At 40.0% G+C, this 19,918-nt stretch overlaps 2 protein-coding genes across 2 annotated transcripts; both read right to left on the minus strand.

The window, feature by feature from the left end:
• Positions 1–20: 20 nt before the first annotated feature.
• Positions 21–8,815, minus strand: LOC113454720 (zinc finger protein 197-like; the record flags this gene model as incomplete). The annotated part of the gene is made up of 6 exons (XM_087918713.1): positions 8,349–8,815; positions 7,102–7,707; positions 6,646–6,760; positions 6,461–6,528; positions 5,289–5,418; positions 21–49 (listed from the first exon to the last, which is right to left on the minus strand). Coding segments are annotated over exons 2-6 (831 nt in total), but the record flags the coding sequence as incomplete, so codon positions are not given.
• A 2,437-nt stretch (positions 8,816–11,252) lies between these two features.
• LOC113453229 (uncharacterized) lies at positions 11,253–19,549 on the minus strand. Its single transcript, XM_087918714.1, has 4 exons — positions 19,381–19,549; positions 19,193–19,254; positions 13,954–14,083; positions 11,253–13,420 (listed from the first exon to the last, which is right to left on the minus strand). The coding sequence occupies exons 1-4, from the start codon at positions 19,484–19,486 to the stop codon at positions 12,261–12,263; spliced, it is 1,458 nt and encodes a 485-aa protein (XP_087774840.1). The 5' UTR covers positions 19,487–19,549; the 3' UTR covers positions 11,253–12,260.
• Positions 19,550–19,918: the final 369 nt, after the last annotated feature.

Raw genomic sequence — 19,918 nt, forward strand, 5'->3', positions numbered from 1 at the left:
TGTCTGATCAATTGTTCAACTAAATCTTTATTCTTCTGCCCATAAGTACCTTCAAAGGAAAAGAGAAATGAAACTGGTAATAAAGTTAGGAAAAAGATCCAACTGTCAAAATCATGTGAATTCCCTTCTGAAATGTTGCCAAATTCTATTATCTTGCAGTTTTATGTGCTTGCAGTAGCACAAAATAGAAACATTAATGAGCCATAAAAGCTTTACAAATATTGAAAGCATCCTTTTTACTTAGAATTATCCTTATAACAAGGAGACATTAGGAGAAAATCTAACTTTTATTGGAGAGAGGGCAATTCCAACAGACACCTATAAGAACTAAATCAATTTTTAAATGTTTCTTTTCTTCTATTAAGATATTTAAATTTAATAGCTGGAACAGTGGAGCTATAGGAAGAGCCAGAACACACAGTTATAGTTGATTGATTGGAGAGTGTTGGCTCCTGCATGAGGCAGTCTGTGCTGTGATTGGTTGCTGTAGGTGTGGGAGGGAGTTTCCTTTTTTCCCGCCTTTTTCTTATGTGTGCTCTGTAATTTACCTCATGATGCTCCTATTTATATCTTGCCTGCTGTAAATATAGATGTAAAATATATTTATTTATATAAAGCCACAAGTTTGTGTCAGCAGCTCTGATTTCATTTGGATACTTGCTTTGCAATTCCCTGATATCTTCCCACCCAAACTATCTTCTTTTGCTTTTCATTTTTCTCTTGCCAAAATCATAGTTGCAGAAAGAGAAAAAACTAGAGTTCTTCTAATAACCCTACATAGCGTATTTGCAATAGAACTGTTTGGAATCTGTCCACCAATTAGTTGGGTTGGCAATATATAAACCAACAATGTATGTTTGTAGCTTTAAGACAAAATCACTGTATTGATTTACACTATATTCTGACTGGTTGATTATATTGCAAATTACCATAAGAGGGAGCTAGAGATCATAGCTTGCTCTCTCTGACATTCTGTCTCTCTGACATTCTGTTGCTATCTAAGGTTCTCTGTTGTATTTATGTTGTGCTTATACTTTGATATCTTTGTTTACTGTAAATGACAAAGGCAACCGGTAAGAAGACTTTGTAATTGGATATTCTTTGGACTGTTAAACGTATATGACCTGGACCGTTTATTGGACTGTGCTATTTCTTAAAGTAAACTTTAACTCAATTTAGTGTATCTGTGTGTGGCTGAATAAAGATACATGACTACTCTCATATACGTTTCCAAGTGCATATCCTTGTTACTCAAGGGTTATTCTGTACATATCATAGCAAGAACCATGACACATTTTGCCCCTTTTTCAAGGCTCAAGATAGGACAGAAAATTAAGAAAAGTTGTTAAGTCAAAAACATCAAGTAATCCTTCACAAGACTGATATGGAAGCATCTAGCCCCAAAAAGCTAAATTGCATGATGGAAGTTTAAGCATCTTTTCAAGCCAAGGAGTTAATTTGTCTCTAATTTGATATATTTAAATAGAAGTATTCATCAAATGATAAATGGCACAGGATGTATCTAATCAGAGAACCATTTGATCTATTTCATTTCTCAGAGAAGAAGGACAGACCTTTTCTTCTTCCTACCCCCAAAATGACAAGTCATTGGAGATTTTTTTAATAAGAAATAGCTAATAGTATCAAATGGACCAAGACATTACCCCAAAACAACCAGCCAATATCATTTTTTGAACATGAGTACAAAGTTTTTACAATGATTCTGGCTGGAAGGATGCAACTAGCTTTGCAAGTATTTATTCATGAAGACCAATATTGATTTTATCTAATAGAGAGTTTAGAGATAATATTAGAAAAATATTGCAAATTTTAGGATTTTCCGGTTTGCAAGGCTTCGGCGGCGGCAGGAATCCGCGATCGTGCGAGGTCCCTGCTGCACTCGCTGCCGAAGTGCCTCCGATCCATTTGGACCTGGAGGATATGGTTGCCCCGCAGAGGCAGCCGAAGAGAGAGGAGATCTGGACAGGGGTTTGGGGGTATCGCAAACCCTCTCCTCAGCCGGCAAAACTCCTTTTTCCCAAGGCGGTGGAGCGGCGGTCAGTAATGGCTGCCACAAAGAAGCCTGTAGCCAGGTAAGATTGTGCAGGAGGAAGTTGGAGAAAGTGAAAGTTTTTTGGCTGAACTGGGACAGCAAGGAACCTTGAAACATCCTGGAAATTTAATTGTTTGAATGCCACATTGTTTCCCAAGGAGACTGTGAAAGCGGCGGAAGAGAATTTAAAAGGGAAAGTTATTTTTTCTCACTCTCCCTCCCCATGGAAATAGCTGATGGAAATTGGAAAAATCTGCTTGGGCACAGAAGGTAACTAAACCTGAAATTTAAAGCCAAGGGGATTAAAGATTTCTGAATATTGGAACTTTGCTATAAGTGAGAGGGAAGAGGTAAAGAACTTATTTTAAGATTGTATTGAAGGAGACTGCTTGGAGTTTATAAGATCAGAAATAAGTGGCAATCAGACTTCTAAAAATTTACTTTGGAACTGTGTAATTGAATTCTACCCCAAGAAGAAAAAATATAAAAAGAAGAAAATGCTAAATGAAACAATTCGTTCTGATTTGGATTGCTTTGTGACTTTGGGATTTTTGGGAACTATTTCTTGAAAGACTAAAAACATTTGGGTTGTTTTTAAGGGAAAAAAGTGGCATTATCAGTTGAAGAATTACAAATGGAATTTCAAAAGCTAAAAGAAGAGGAACAAGAAGGCAAGGGCTCTTCTGGATCTATTTTTCATTTTTTAGAAATGGTGATTTCTACCTACCAGGAAATACAACAACAAGGAAGCTGGGATGGAGAAGAAGAAGCCACCTTTAATGGACAGATAATCTTAGCTGAGGAAGAAAAGAGAAAGGAGGGAAATAAAATGGAGAATTCAGAACCTAAAAAAGCAACCAAGAAAGGGAAAAAAAAGATGAAAAATCGATTCAATGTCAGAAAGCAACAGAACAGAGAAATACAACAGAGAGGGAAGATTAAGAGAGTGGAGTTTGAGAGATGGGGCGGGGGGGAAGGTTAGAATTGATAAGAAAGGAAGGGAAAAAGGAAAGAGAAGTCATAAAGGTTTAAAACAAGATGTTAAAAACAGGTTTTTTTCAGAGATAAAGGGTAAACTATAATTTAATAAATGATTCTGCAAAAGTACATAAGATTGTATTGTAGATATTAGTATTTGAAATTGAGTTAGAAAACTGAAATATTATATGAATTAATAATGCATTAAAAGGAACGTATAAAAATGTTTAAGATTTAACAATAGAGCTTAACTTTCTATGGAATATTGCCTTTACTCTTATATAAACTTAATTCTCTTTTTTTTCTTTTTGTTTTATTATTCTAAAATATGATACTTAGAATGTACTAAGCAGAATCAGTATGGAAAGTATGTATTATTTTAAGTGTTAAATTTAGGGGAAAGATAAAAAGTTGTCATACTTCAACCAGTTATTACAGGAGAAATATTGTATTAGAAAGAAAAGAAAAATAGATAATTGAAAGAGAATGGATAAAAGATGCAAGTATAAGTATTTAAACTGAGATGAAATAAATAAAATAGAATAAGGGAGTGAATGAAGAGAGAAAATATACAGAATATATAGAATGTTAATAAGATATGAAATAGTATATTAGTGAGTATGAATTTGATTTATGTCTGTACAAAAAGATGTTACCCGGGATAAGCCGCTTTCCAAAAAGAAGTTTTATGTATTTATGTTTTGTGTCTTGTTTGTTTATCAAAACGTTAGAATGTTGGAAGATAACAATGAAATTTTAAATAAGCCAGATGGATATAATGAATATATACAATTTAAGGTAAAAGAAATATAACTGAATAGAAGGAAAGGGAGAAATAAAGAGAAGTTGGGAAAAGATATGAAGTTGAACAGATAAGATGAATATACATATTAAACTGTGTTGGTATGGAAATGCGATAATTTGGAACTATCCTGTCTTTAAATAAGATGGTTTTTTTGTTTTTTAGAAAAGATGGTCTATATTATTATTATTCTACGTTTTGTTTGTTTGTGTATTGTTTTTTAAAATTAATACAACTTGGTTTTTTTTAAAAAAAAAGAAAAATATTGCAAATTTTGGAATACATAGAATAGAATAGCATAGAATAGAATAGAATAGAATAGAATAGAATAGAATAGAATAGAATAGAATAGAATAGAATAACAGAGTTGGAAGGGATCTTGCGAGATCTTCTAGTCTAACCCCCTGCTCAGGCAGGAAACCCTATACCATTTCAGACAAATGGTATGTCCAATCTCTTCTAAAACAACTTCCAGTGTTAGAGGATTCACAACTTCTGGAGGCAAGTTGTTGCACTGATTAATTGTTCTAACCGAACAATTGTTCTAACTTAGAACAAAATAATAAAAAGCTGCACTGATCTTAATGTGGAGAAGGCCTTTGACAATCAGAATTGGATTTTCTTGTTTAACATTTTGAAAGATATGGACTTCAGACAGAATTGTATTATTTAAGTGAAATCAATCTACGCTAAAAACACAAATTGCTAATGGAGAATTAACAAAACTGTGAGATAGAAAAAGGGATAAGGATGCCCTTTGTCTCTGCAACTAAAGACATTTCTTGAGGATTTTATGATAATTTTGGAAGAATTTTTGGAAGGAATTCAAATACAAATACTAATGGAAAAATCAAAGGAATGTAATATTTAAGATTAATAATCAAAAGATGAAGATGTTAAAAATATGAAAATGGAAGATCAACTAGAATCAATGAGAAAAATTAGTTTTAATATTGAGAACAAAGAAAAATGGGCTATATTGCACTTGTTGTTGGGAGAGAACTTCTGTGACAATAATGTTTTGCCTAGAATGTTTTGTTTTAAACAATACTATTTTGAAAACCGGTATACCATTTAAGTAATCACAGAAATATATGCAGTATCTAGGGGTGCATGGCAAAGGAAAAAAAAACAGGTGAAATGTAAAATTTTCCAAGATGGACAGGTAAGGAAACAGGAGGATTGGGTCTACACAGTTTACAACTGTACTTTGCAGCCTGCTGTTTGGTCTGAATGAAAATAAGAAATTGAAAGGAGTTACGTTATATTCTGAAAGAGAACTGATAAAATGATGCAATGCTATGGTTGATGAAGATGGCTGCATTGATGTGTTTCATTAGATGAATGACAAAATATATGATGACTGTGCAAAGAATTAGAATAAAAAAAATAGCTGTGGCATCTAATTACAAAACATCTTCCTGATACTCTGATTGGAGAATAGCAAACCCTTACAAAGAGCGATCACGTTCTTATAATTTTCCATCATGACTTCCCAATACAGTGCTTTTTGGTCAGGATCAAGCTCACACCATTCCTCCTCGGAGAAATAAACAGCCACCTCCTCGAAGGAGACAAGGCCCTCCTGACAGGGAAAAGAGTACACAAAAGGTCCAGGAGGAATTGTAAAAGAACGGTCCTATTGTTTATAAATCCCCAAAGCAAAGATATGCACTAAAGTAAATGGCTGTGCTTGGTAGGACGGTTTAGGTGAGAAAATGGACAAAGCAAAAACTTTTGATTGAAGAAATATTTCAGGCAAGTTTGATCAACTTGATTGATACTGCAGGACTTTCAGTGCTATTCAGTGAAAAGTAACTCCACTGGATGAATTGATCTACCTTTCTCTATCTGTCCATCTATTCATCAATCAAAAGACTCTCAGTGTCTGGAAAGAATCAATTGGCAGGTGGGCTTTGGAAACCTCACCCGTCAATGACTCCAATTCTCCCTGTGTTTGAAGGAGGAGTCACAGTGGCACAGTGGTTAGAACGCAGTACTGCAAACTACTTCTGTTCACTGCCAGCTGCCTGCAATTTGGCAGTTCAAATCTCACCAGGCTCAAAGTTGACTTAGCCTTTCATCCTTCCAAGGTGGGTAAAATGAGGTTCCAGAATGTTCCAGATTCCAGGCAATAGGCTGACTCTGTAAACCACTTAGAGAGGGCTGTAAAACACTGTGAAGCGATATATAAATCTAAATGCTATTGCTAAGTGCTATAGTCTGCCTTATCTTCTAACCTGATCTGCTTAATTGGTTCATACAATTATTATTGGTTGCAAAAAAGCTTTTTAAAACTGGCAACGTTCCTGTATGAGTAGTTAATGTCGACATTCTTGCACAATTCCTAATCAAAGAATTACAAACAATTAGTCCCTTGAGGATTTTATAAAGAAATTAGTTACTGAAAACTAGAAAGAATAATTATCACCAAGAGATTCAATACTGGTCTTTAACAAAAAAAGTTTCCTAATCTTGAATCTTCTATATTGCTTAGAACCACAAAAACTCCCCCTCCCCCCCCCCCCAAAAAAAGAGACTAAAATGTAAGGAAACAATTCTATGTATACCAATTTGACTTCAAGAAAGAAAGACAGAATAAAAATCCAATAATTTCCTCTTCCTACCTGAGTTGGAGGTTCAATCACTGATTCAGATCCACCATAAGGAAGAGTCAACTTCTTTCTATTCTTTCCTGGGAGAGAGACAGAATTTTAAAACTGCATAATTAAAAAAGTAGGAAAAGGTGTTCTATAGAAGAGAAGACAATGAGAAGACGAGAAAGCTAGGAGTGGAAGGACCTCTGTTTTACCTCCTGAGGTGTCCTGATTTAGAACTTCCTGACAGATCCTCCTGAAAAACAGTTCTTGAGGGAGATTTGATGGATGCCTCTTTATCTCAGGATCTCTGATCTTCACTGCAAAGGACTTGAAATAATAGGCAGGGGGGGAGGAATTAACAAACATCACACATCATGAAGAGGATTCTTGTTCTATGGTCACCAATTCAAAGCCCCCAATGTCCATCAGTGAGGCTGGAAAGAAGAAACGGCTGTCCCATATCTTTCTTGGTGAATGGAGAATGAAATAATGTCCCAAATAATTAATGAAATCTCTCCACATATTATGCCTGCTATAGAATACTGGTAGGGAAGGATTAAGAATTCAAATACATTATCTATTTACTAAGTTTATATACCGCCCCTCGAACCAATAAAGCGACATGACATTTAAATCTCTTCTAATCTCCTATGATGATGGTCTCTTACCTGCAGCTCAACCTGCACCTTCTTCTCCTCCGCCTGGCTCAGGAGGAAGCCTTCCACCAGGGCCACCGCCTGGGAGCTGGTCTCTGCTCCACACTCCCGCACCCAGCTCTCCATCTGCAGGGGCAGAAGTGCCAGGAACTGCTCCAAAACAACCAGGTCCAGCATCTGCGCTTTTGTGTGCTTTTCTGGTCTCAACCATCGACTAAAAAAGAAATGGAGTCGGCTGCAAAGTCCTCGGGGACCTTCATCCTCCTTGTATTGGATGCTCCTGAATTTCCAGGGCTGAACATCTGAGAGGGTGGTTTTTTCCTCCTGGATCTTCTGCCCAGTTCTTGCCCAGATCTTCCCTTGGCTCCCAGGCTGAATCCCAGAAGGGCCTTTTCCAGTTCCCTCACTTCCTAAAGGTTCACTTTCCATTTTTTTTCTGTCCTGTAATGCAACTCCAAATGGGTCCAAGGGAATCTTACGGATCTCCAAACACCTTTTCATTCACAGGACCATTCTTCTAGCCACAGTAATGACTAGAACAAGTCATTTTGTTGTCTTTGTCCAAGGGACATTTTTGCCTCAACAAGAGAATGTACAAATGGCATCCAATTTGTGTATCTGTATGAATTAGAAAGTAGTGGATTTAATCCCAGAAGAACACTTATCCCAGTGGAAGAAAGTATTTTTCTAATCTACTTTAGGATTACAGCGGCAATGAGAAGTTAGTGCCTGTGCATTATTTGTATCCCACTTTTATTACAACCATTTATAGAATGACCGTTCAAAGTTACAACGGCTCCAAAAAAAGTGACTTATGACTGTTTTTCAAATTTATGACCCTGGTACATTTGAAGACTTGGCAACTGGCATGTATTTATGAGGGCTTCAGGGCCCATATGATCAAGATAGGTCTTGCTTTATTAAAAAACTCATATCTGCATTTACCTACAAGCAGGGTTCACGCAACATGCCAAATGCTTAACAGGTTAACCAATCACAAAAGTTCAGTTCATGTAAAATGAAATGATCTGGTTTAGGGTGTTCCATTTTCCTTTCTTCAGGGTTTGCTTTTTAAGAGCCAAATCGCACAATTATATACACTTCACACAGCATACTCTAAAGTCACAAACACATTTCTATGGGTGTCCAGGGAAATTGAACAAATAAAACAGAGTAACAAACTGCAGGGGCTGAGTTTACACAAAACACGGGTTGGTGATGTCCTTCACTAAGACAAATGGAACTGCTGAAATACCAACCCTATTTTAGTGTCCTCCACCACATGAGAAGGCAGTTGCAATCTCCTGCAGCTCCTCCCTTGCAATTTTTTTCTTATTTCTTCCTCGAGATTTGCCATGGAAGCAATCTCCCCACCATTCAGGAACTATACCGAGGATATGAAGTGTGAAGGATTCCCCCAGGGCATCTCCTCCCCTCCGAGGATCTGGATTGAATCCTGGGGCAACGTGGCTGGTCTGGAGCAGGACTTTCCCTCTACCAGCAACGTGCCTGGAAACGAGCCGCAAGGTAACACAGGATCCGGGCACTCCCTCTTCCGGGATTTAGAGGATTGAACCTGCACGAGGACTTCGCATCTGTTCCTTCCTTCGTTAGCACGAGAACTCTGTGTCCCCGCCCACCTCTGGATCTCTTCCTTTTAAGACGTTTCGGCAGCCTTTTAAAGCCCCTGAGAAGCTCAAGGGGTTAAAAAGAAAGAGCATGCAGCATCCTAGAGGGGCACGACTCATTGATGTCACTTCCTTCCCACTCTCCTATGGTAACCCACCTGTTAATACCTCCAGTGGCCCAATGCTGAAGCGCGTAGGATTGTCTTTCTCTTTGCAGAGAGAGACCTCTGGTGGATTCTTTGTGCAAGACAGACAAACAGAGGAGAAAGGGTGCATTTTCCATTAGAGCCCACGAGAAAGCTGAGCGTTGTTTCTCGTCTGATCTATAAAACCCTTCTTAATCCAATTACCTTTGATAGCGTAAGACCCATATGCACTGTTCTGTTTTAAAGGAAGTTTCTGTTGAAAGCCACATCTCTTCACAGTAAAACAAAATACAAATTCAGCTTTCTTCTTACTCAAGAGAGTCAAAATAATAATCTCTTTCTTGATCCTGCATCCCATAAAAAAAGATTAGCAGGCAGCTCTGATGGGCTCTCAATATTCTCTTTATTATTACAAACAACAATATCGTATCCCTTTAACAGGCTTTGCAGTGATCTATTCTTGGCCTGGCTTTCCCGAAAGAGCTGTTGATCTGCAATTGCAGAGAGCTTTATACGATGCAGATTATTTGGCTGCCTGGCAATCAGTTTCTGACTGGAATACAACATGCAAATTTCACTGGTTGCCTGTGTGGATGACCTAGGGGCTGTGGGGCACAGTGGTTACGGTGCAGCACTGCAGGCTGCTTCTGCTGACTGCCTGCTGACTGCAATTTGGCAGTTCAAATCACACCAGTTCTCCAGGTTGACTCAGCCTTCCATCCTTCCGAGGTGGTGTTGGAAGGAATATCCATCTGGTTCAGTTACAGGCATGGGAGACAAAATGTAGGCTGAAGCCTGACTGGAAAGAGGGTCCATTTATTGATGAAGAGAACCATGTTTGTACTTATGGTGCAGCTGACCACATGGAATTGAGAGTGGGGGGGTATTTATACCTTCTCTTGGCCTTTGCACTTGAACTTCCTGTTCCTGTGCAAGAACATATATTCTATTGGCTGTTGACAAATTCTCATGGGGCCATGTACAAATCCTAGGAGTCTGTCTGAGCTATGTTTGGTTGAAGTTTGAATTGCTGGTGGTGCTGCAACTGAGATGATGCAATGAAGGGGCTTTGGACAATTCTTATTGTGGCTAGGGCTAATCCTACCTGCTGGATTGGGGTGATGGAATTTGCTTATGAATAGAGCTAGCTAGTTCTTTATCTCTTCAGTGCTGACATCAGCCGTGGGCTATTAAGGAAGGTGCGGGCTGCTTTCCAAGAACATGGAAATATGATATTCTGTCTTTTTAATATTTCTAAAAATATTTCATTCTTCTAGGAGAGGGTAAGTGCTAACTTTCTACAGTGGGTAAAATGAGGACCCAAATTGTTGGGGGCTGTAAAGCACTGTAAAGTGGTATATAAGTCTGAGTGATATTGCTGTTGCTATGGAGATAGGACTGGGGGAGTGCAAGTGGCTTTCAGTACCACTGACCATGTTTTTCTTCTAAATATCGCTGAGAGAATGTACTGTTTAAATAAGTCACACAACAGAGCAAAGAAAACCTTTTTGAAAGCAAGAAAAAAAATCCAAGCTTGCAGAAAACCTTTGTGGTTTAAAATTTGGTTGGAACTGGAGTAAGTTTCTCAATCTAATTGTGAACTTTTGATTACATTTATTTGGTTTTGGTTGAATTAAATTATAGCTCTTCCAAGGATTATCCTTTAATTTTCTTGATCAGTCAGTCAAAATAAACGATTCATCCCTTTTCAGGTGTATCACCTGCAGAATGCCCTTGCCTGCTCTGTATTGACTGGACAACTTTATATTGCCAGAAATATGAGGAAGTGTATTAACACAGCTCAATGCCCAACAGGTCCGCCACATGCTGATTTATTGAGCTGCCTTTTTGGCAACCAGTAAAAGCCAAGGAATTATGGATCTAATTTCTCAACTGAAATCTGCAAAGGCATCACAGGTAACAGATGGCACCACCCTGACTTAATTAAAAATAATGCAGCCTAGTGGTGGTCTCCTATACTGGCATCATTCCTTATGTGTCCAATCACACTTGGCCAATACTGTTCTATTCTTCACAGCAAGTCACAAATCCTACTGTATTCCTTAAGATTGGTGATAATTATGCCTATACAGTACATAAGAAAGGGAACGACTGACTAACCCTGTCAATTATCGACTTATGTCTCCTTAATAAGTAATAACGAGCACCAATTTGGTCTAGTGATTAAGTCCTCAGGATAGAAACTGGGAGATGGTGAGTTCTAGTCCTGCCTTAGATATGAAAGTTGGCTGGGTGACTTTGGGTCAGTCACTCTCTCTCAGCCCAACTCAGCTCAAGATTTGTTGTTGTGTGGAAAATAGGTGGAGAATGAGGTATTAGTTGTGTGTGTCACCTTGTAAAAATAATAAAGGTAAGATAAAACAAAAAAATAGAATAAGTAAACTTTATGCAAGACATTTTTAGTGGAAGCTTAGAGACAGGATGGTACAGGAAAGACTGTATGTAGATAAACAAGCTGTTTTTAGGAAAGTTCTTTCAACAATTGACCATGATCTTATATTACAGCATTGTTTTGAGAAATACTGTACAACTCTTAGAATACTGCTTCACTTAATGCAGCCTTTCATAGACTCATAGGACTGGAAGGGACACTGGAGGTCTTCTAGTCCAACCTCCTGCCCAAGGCAAAAGACCTTATATGATCCCAGACAAATTGTTTTCCTGTTTGTCCTTAAACTTTGCTGATCTTAAGACCGTATTTGACTCTTGGAGTAAGCTTGCACTAAGCTGTATGGTACAGCTATTAATCACCAACTCTTGTTTCTTGTACTTATTCATGTATTTTTTCATGTACTACATGAAGACAGCACTTTAGAGTAAGATGCATCTCTCAAGGACATCTAACAGCATCCGTTCCAACTACCAAAGGCGTGATACAAGGCTAAATAATACTGATTTATTTTAACCCCCTGCCGGAATGTATTTTTCCCCTTTGATTTATGTTGTTGTTTTGAATAACTTTGTCCTTGGATAGTAAAACAGCTTTTCACAAAACCTGAAGATTCCAATAGTTTGAAGAGATTCCTCTGAGTGTGGAGGTGACAAAGCAAAAATGAGATTTAATTACAATTAAATTAAAAGAAAGAATGTAGATGGAGAGAAAAAAGGGGATTAAAAATTGAGTTAACTTCTCTGCTCTTTTCACTCTTTATTGTCCAGCTTGACACAGAACTAAATCTGCCAAGTAACTGAATAACTTGAAAAAACAAACCTGAACTTCTCAAATCCTCAAATATGCCCCTCCAAATCCTTCCAAAAATTTTCATTACTAAATTAATCTCTCTAGGGCTGTCAGTTAGGTGGGTGAACTACAAAAAAACCCCACTTCTTTTCCAAGTTTAGTCTGTGTAAATCTGATATCCATAGATTGAATCCACTAAATCAATATTTCGCATACATCGTCATCCAAATGCATATTTGTTTTGGGGACCGGCTTCTCACATCTATGGGAAGTAAGAGCATGGGGTCTTCTGAAGCCCTTTCCACACTCCATGCATTTATACGGCTTCTCTCCTGTGTGAATTGCTTGATGAGAAACAAGATGACCATGTTGGGTAAAGTCCTTTCCACACTCCATGCATTTATATGGCTTCTCCCCTGTGTGGATCCTTTGATGGCATGTAAGATAATTGTGTATGCGGAAGCCCTTTCCACACTCCATGCATTTATATGGCTTCTCCCCTGTATGGATCCTTTGATGGGATGTAAGTTTACTAGGTTGGCTGAAGCTCTTTCCACACTCCATGCATTTATATGGCTTCTCCCCAGTGTGAATCCTTTGATGGCATGTAAGATAATTGTGTACGCGGAAGCCCTTTCCGCACTCCATGCATTTATATGGCTTCTCCCCTGTATGGATCCTTTGATGAGATGTAAGATGATAATGTTGGGTGAAGCTCTTTCCACACTCCATGCATTTATACGGCTTCTCCACAGTATGGATCCTTTGATGGCATGTAAGATGACAAAGTTGGGTGAAGCCCTTTCCACACTCCATGCACTTATATGGCTTCTCCCCTGCATGGATCCTTTGATGGGATGTAAGATGACTGTGTATATAGAAGCCCTTTCCACATTCCATGCATTTAAATGCCTTCTCCCTTGTGCATATCCTTTTATTAAGAGTCTTGTTTCCATACTCAGTGCATTTATTTGGCTTCTCTCCTACGTGAATATTTTTCTGTGATGTAAGAGATCCATTTTCTTGAGAAAAAATCCAATTGTAATTTCTTCCTCTGTCTTTCCATATATAATCTTGTACTTCTGCTTGGGATGGATAGTGCCCATTTACATCTAACGTGTCTTTGAATAGACTTACACCTTTCCCAATATATATTTTCTGTGTTTTTCCTTGTTCATCAATAAAGCCCTGCATCTGAGCATCAATGAAAGATGAGGTTTCATTATTCCAGTTATCTGATGGGTTTCTGTCCTGTCTTTGGAATTCTGTTTCAACTGCAGGTTTCTCCAGTATGTCTCCTTGTCTGATCACTTGGATTGGTTCTCCAGAGACTTTATTGTCATTCTCAGTATCACCTTCAAAGGAAAAGAGAAATGAAAATGAAAGAAAGGTTAGGGGAAAAGATTACTCTGTCGGAAGTTATATTAATTGCCTTCAGGTATTTTGTCAAATTCTAATATATTGCATACTGCATCCTTATAATGGCATGATATGGAAATGATAATATCTCTTTCAATGAGGCATAAAAACTTGGAAAAGACCTTAAGACAAAAAACTTGAATGGCAACTCTTGATAGGACTGATATGGAAGCATCTGGGCCAAAATAGTTGAAATCTGTGTGATGGAGTTTGGCATTACCTCAAACCAAGGAATTACTCTGCCACTGAAATGTTTCAATAGAAATACAAAAACAAATTGGATAGGATATATCTAAGCATAATGCCACTGACCTATTTCCTTCCTAGGAGCAGTGGAAAAACCGAACTTTTCCTTCTCCCTCTGAAAAGGGGATATCTATGTGGAGATGTTTCCTTAAGAACAAACTAATGGCATCTAACTACAAAATGTCTTCCTGAACTCTCTGACTGGAGAGTAGGAAACCCTTACCAAGAGAGGCCACATTGTTATAATTCTCCAGCATGACTTCCCAATGCAGAGCTTTTTGGTGAGGATCCAGCTGGGACCACTCCTCCTCTGAGAAATACACAGCCACCTCCTCAAAGGGCAGAAGACCCTCCTGAAAGAAAGAAAAAAAGTACAGAACAGATTGCAGGATCTTTCCTGTTGTTTAGAAATTTCCGAAGCCAAAGCTATGCACTAAGGCTATGCTTAGTAAGAATTAATGGTTCAGATGAGAAAATGAACAGAAGACAAAGCATTTGACTAAAGAGGCAGGTTTTATCAACTTGAATGATTCTATAGGTCTTTTAGTGCTATTACGTTAACTAAACCCAGTTTCCTTCTGGATCAATTGATCTAACAAAAATCCATCTATCAAACCAGCCAACCATCATCAAAATACTCTTCCTTCTTGATCAATTCATCCATCCACAATTAAAAGACAGTGTCTTGAGAGAATCAATTGGCAGATGAACCTTGGAAAACCCACCACTAAGTGATACTAACCCTTCCTGGGTTTAAAGAAGGAAATGTGTCTGTAGGGGAAAGGATTCTTTCAGTTGTGGCGTTCGGAAAAGACTGAGCTGAAGTCTTCACTCCGGTCCGTGTTTCCAGCAGGAACACGGACTGTTCCTATTGAATGATGCCGTTTGACAGCCGGCTATAAAAGGGAGTTGTCAAATGGCATCAGCTGTTGTCCGCCAGCTGGCTGCCTTGTTACCGTGGCAGCCGCAGCAACCCTTTATTGTTACAATAAAGTAAAAGCTGAAGTTCGCTCCGTGTTCGCCTCAGGTTATTCCGCCACTCCACAACACTGGCAACGAGGGCGGGATACATATAAGAGGCAACCGAGCAAAGAATCGTTAAGTGAAGTCACTAAAAAAAGAGCCGAAGTCACTTCTGAGCTGAATGTCACTTTAAGAGCTTACTGTCACGATTCACGAGCGCGAATTTCAACTTTCCTCGGAAGATCTGGCACTGCTGAGTCGTGATGACTTCGAACCCTGCATTCCCGCCTTTCAGACCAACAGCAGAAACATGGGAATCCTACAGAAACCGATTTGACTGTTTCCTAGATGCCATAGACCTCGCTGACATTTCCGACCATAGGAAAAAGTCCTACTTTTTAAGTTTTTGCGGAGCCACAGTGTTTGACACTGCTACGGCATTATTGGCTCCATGTTCAATTAAGACAGTTCCATGGGAAGAATTGCAGGAAATTCTTTCCAACCACTATTCCCCTAAGCCATCCCGAATTGCCAGGCGTCATGCTTTTAGGAGACAGATTCAGGCTGAGGGAGAGACTATTAGTGGGTACATGGCTGCCCTACGAACAGCTGCCTTGCATTGTGGGTTTAGAGACTATCTGGAAGACATGTTATTAGACCAACTAGTTTGTGGAATCAGGGATTTAAGGCTACAAAGGCGTCTATTGGCTAAAGGGGATTTAACCCTTAAATTAGCAATTGAAGAGTCTCAAGCTGCTGAGCTATCAGAACTTTCAGCAGCAGAAATTCAGGGAAATCCAATTAGCCAGAGCAGCTCAGCCATCCATTACGATGAAGCCTCCACAGAAGAAGGCTATGAAGAGGCTAATGATGTAAATCGCCCCAGGCAGCAAAAAACCAGTCAAAGGGAAAACAGGCCAAACCCCAATCTACCTCCACAGCCTCAGCCCATTTGTCTAAGCTGTGGGAAAAACCACCTCAGGGCATCCTGCAAGTTCAGGAATGCCATTTGTCTAAAATGCCAGAGGAAGGGTCATTTAGCCAGGATCTGTCAAGCAGGAAAGACTTTTGCCCAAAAGCCTCAGACAATCCAACATTTCCAAAAACAAGTTGAAGACTGTTTTACCTGCTATCAAGCCAAGCTGACTAACAAAGGCTCTAACAATATCAGTGTTTTTGTTTCTATAGAAGGAAAACCTTGCAGGATGGAGGTTGACACAGGCTCAGCACCGTCCATCATCTCATGGAGCACCTTGAAACAACTACTTCCCAGAATGGCTAAGAAGAAGCTTCATGGCTGCCAGTTAACCCTACGTGACTACCAAGGCAGAACCATCCCAGTCATCGGAAAAGGCAAGTTTTTTGTTCAATTTCAAAATTTTAAAGGTCACTTGCCTGTAGTGGTAGTGGATGGTGCCCTCCCTAGCCTGTTGGGGTTAGACTGGTTCCTTGCCCTTGGCCTCCATATAAGAGGAATCACTCTATTACAAATGCTGGACACCTTGTTTAATGACTATGCTGATGTGTTCAGCGAGGGGCTGGGCTGTTATTCAGGAACCCCAATATCTTTCAACTTGGACCTTCAGGCAGTACCAATCCATTTAAAGCCTCGAAGGGTACCTTTTGCAATCTGCCCCAAATTAGACATGGAGCTTGACAAATTAATTAAACAGGGTGTATTAGAGCCTGTGGACTTCGCAAAATGGGAAACCCCAATAGTGACACCCCTGAAGAAAGATGGTAGCGTAAGAATCTGTGCAGATTACAAGATGTCATTGAATAAATATTTACAAATCAGCGCTTATCCAGTCCCTGTTATTCAGCACCTACTACATTCTTTTGAGTCAGGAACCATTTTCGCGAAATTAGACATGTCACAGGCCTATCAACAGTTCCCTGTTGATGACACAGCCACTGAACTACAAACTATTGTAACACACAGGGGTGCTTTTAAATGTAGGCGCCTCCAATTTGGCGTAAGTGTGGCCCCAGGGATTTTCCAATCTTTAATGGAAAGACTTCTTCAAGGATTACCAGGTGTAATTCCGTATTTTGATGACATTTTAATATCTGTCCCTAACAAGTCTCAATTACTGCAAAGAGTCAGAGGAGTCCTCGATCGTTTCAGAAAGCATGGTCTTAAGCTAAAAAAAGAGAAGTGCACTATTGCCACCCCACAGGTAGAATTTTTGGGATACAGAATTGACGCCTCTGGTATTCACCCAATCGAATCCAAAGTAAGGGCTATTCACGAGGTACCCAGACCAACTAACAAAACTGAGCTCCAGGCCTTTTTAGGACTTCTTAACTTTTATGCTTCATTTTTGCCACATAAAGCTTCCGTTGCAGAGCCTCTGCACAGACTCTTGGATAAGCAATCCCTCTGGCACTGGGGACCTAAGGAAGCCCATGCTTTCCGTGCAGTCAAATCATTGCTCACATCTGATGCTGTTCTGATCCAATTAATGAGAATTTAGCTTTAGTTTTCGTAGCAGATGCTTCTCCTTTTGGCATAGGTGCCATTTTAAGTCATAGACTGCCTAATGGTTCTGAGGCACCCATTGCCTTTTTCTCCAGAACTTTTTCCCCAGTTGAGCGCAACTACGGCCAAATTGACAAGGAGGCTTTGGCTGCAGTTGCTTCTGTCAAAAAATTCCATGAGTTTCTATATGGACACTATTTCGAGTTGGTTACGGATCACAAGCCTCTGTTAGGCTTTCTGTCAGGTGATAGACAAACTCCTCAGATTTTGTCTCCAAGGATGACTAGGTGGACTTTATTTCTGGCTGCCTATTCCTATACACTGGTTCATTGAGCTGGCAAGAGTCACTTCCCCCTGCCTGTTCCTGTGGAGGATCATGTACCAACTAATGCTGTTTTCCAGATCAATGATCTCAAACTTCCCATCACCGCCCTCGATATCGCTGCCCACTCTTCCAGGGACAAGGTAATCGCCCAAGTTCTTGACTAGGTGGGAAGGGGGTGGCCTGCAATTCCTTATGCCCCCGAATTCGTGCGTTTCAAAACTCGCCAGCAAGAACTGTCTTCTTTGCAAGGCTGTTTACTTTAGGGAACGAGGGTAGTTATCCCTTCCAAGTTGCAAGCCTCAGTTTTAAAGGTCCTGCATGAAGGGCATCCCGGCATTGTCAGAATGAAGGCCCTGGCTCACAGTTATGTATGGTGGCCGGGCATGGATGCTCAGATTACAAGTTGGGTGAATGCTTGTCAGCCATGCCAAGTTACCAAACCTGCTCCACCCACATCCACTCCAGGCAGGTGGGAAGATTCTGGGACCCCTTGGTCCCGGGTGCATATTGATCTGGCTGGTCCCTTTCATGGGCGTACATTCCTGGTGATGGTTGATTCTTTTTCTAAATGGGTAGAACTGACCTTGATGACCACCACAACTTCAGAAGCAGTCACTAAGGCTCTATCAAGGATATTTGCTACGCATGGGCTCCCTGACACTATCGTGTCTGATAACGGCCACCAGTTTACTTCCTGTGAGTTTGAGGTCTTCCTAGCTAACCTGGGAATCAGGCACGCCCTTACAGCTCCTTTTCATCCTGCCAGTAATGGCCTGGCTGAAAGAGCAATCAGATCTGCTAAGGAGGTCCTGGAAAGGCTTGGCCCCATAGATTGGCACTCTAGGCTTGCTAAGTATCTTCTAACCCAGCATACGACTCCCTGTGCCACCACTAATAGGTCCCCGGCTGAACTTCTCATGGGTAGACGTCTGAGGACTACTTTAGACAGACTCCATCCATATTATGCCCCAGTCACGCCCCTAGGATCAAATAGCCAGGCAAGGGAGTTCGCTGAAAATGACCAGGTCTATGCCCGGAATTATGCGGGACACACTTTGTGGATGCCTGGGCAGATTGTGGCGGTAACCGGTCCTAAGTCTTACAGGGTCCAACTGCAAGATGGGTGCATCTGGCGCCGCCATATCGATCAACTTAGAAGTCGTTGGAGTTCGTTTGCAGATGGCCCTCAAGACGTTCCTGCAACAGAGAAACCGCCAGTGCCCGAAGAAACTTCCCGCAAATCTGACAGGAATGCAAGCCTACCTGAGCAGCTATCTGTCCCTCGCCCAGAGATGCCTGAAGCCGAGACGCCAGCTTCGTCGGCACCAGAAGTTGCCCAACAAGCAGAAAAGTTCCTTCCAGCAACAGCTTCGTCACAACCTAGAAGATCTGGCCGCCTGCGCAAGCACCCGAGTTATCTGAAGGACTACGCATGCTCCGTTCTGGGGGAAAGGAGTGTGCGTTCGGAAAAGACTGAGCTGAAGTCTTCACTCCGGTCCGTGTTTCCAGCGGGAACACGGACCGTTCCTATTGGCTGATGCCGTTTGACAGCCGGCTATAAAAGGGAGCTATCAAACGGCATCAGCTGTTGTCTGCCAGCTGGTTACCTGGCATACCTATAATATGTATATCAGCTGATTTCCTGATGGAAAGGGAAAATACAAATCTTGTAAATGAATGTTCTTTTCTTACCTGAGTTGGAGGTTCAGTCTTAGTTTCCACTCCCTCAAGAGTCAAATTCCTTCTATTCTTCCCTGTGAGGGAGACAGAATTTCAAAAAGCATAATAAATAAAATGGGAGGAGGTATCTATAGAAGAGAAGACACAGAGAAGGTGAGAAAGTTGGGATTTATCAGAGGAGTGGAAGGATCTTATATTACCTCCTGAGGTGTCCTGATTTGGATCTTCCTGAGAGATCCCCCTGAAAAACAGTTCTTGCGAGAGATTTGATGGATGCCTCTTTCTCTCAGGATCCCTGATCTCCATTGCAAAAGACTTGAAATAGGAAAAAAGAATTAATGGACATCACACACATCATGAAGTGGTTTCTTTTCCTGTGAACATCACTGAAAAACACGCAGTGCCAATCAATTAGGATGGGAAGTAAGAAAGAAATGGCTGTGCAAAATCTTTCTTCTAGAATGGATAAGGGAACTGTACAAAGATTATTGAAGCTTCTCCACATAGCATGAATGCCACGAAACTCTGCTAAGAAGGCATCAAAATTTGAATACATTGATCCAACGGAAAAGATTTTTGTGTATAAGAGTTTAAAATTTTAAATTTGAATTAAATTATAATTTAAAAGACATTTTTTATAAAACGATGTATCCTTCTACTTAATACCTGATAAACTGCCAAAGAAGTATAAACGAATTTCAAATACATGTTTGAAATGTAAATATAAAAAAGGAACTT

The sequence above is a fragment of the Pseudonaja textilis genome, unplaced genomic scaffold (assembly GCF_049901715.1).
Source record: "Pseudonaja textilis isolate UNSWEBS1 unplaced genomic scaffold, rPseTex1.2 PTEXCTG246, whole genome shotgun sequence".
Taxonomy (NCBI): Eukaryota; Metazoa; Chordata; class Lepidosauria; order Squamata; family Elapidae; genus Pseudonaja; species Pseudonaja textilis.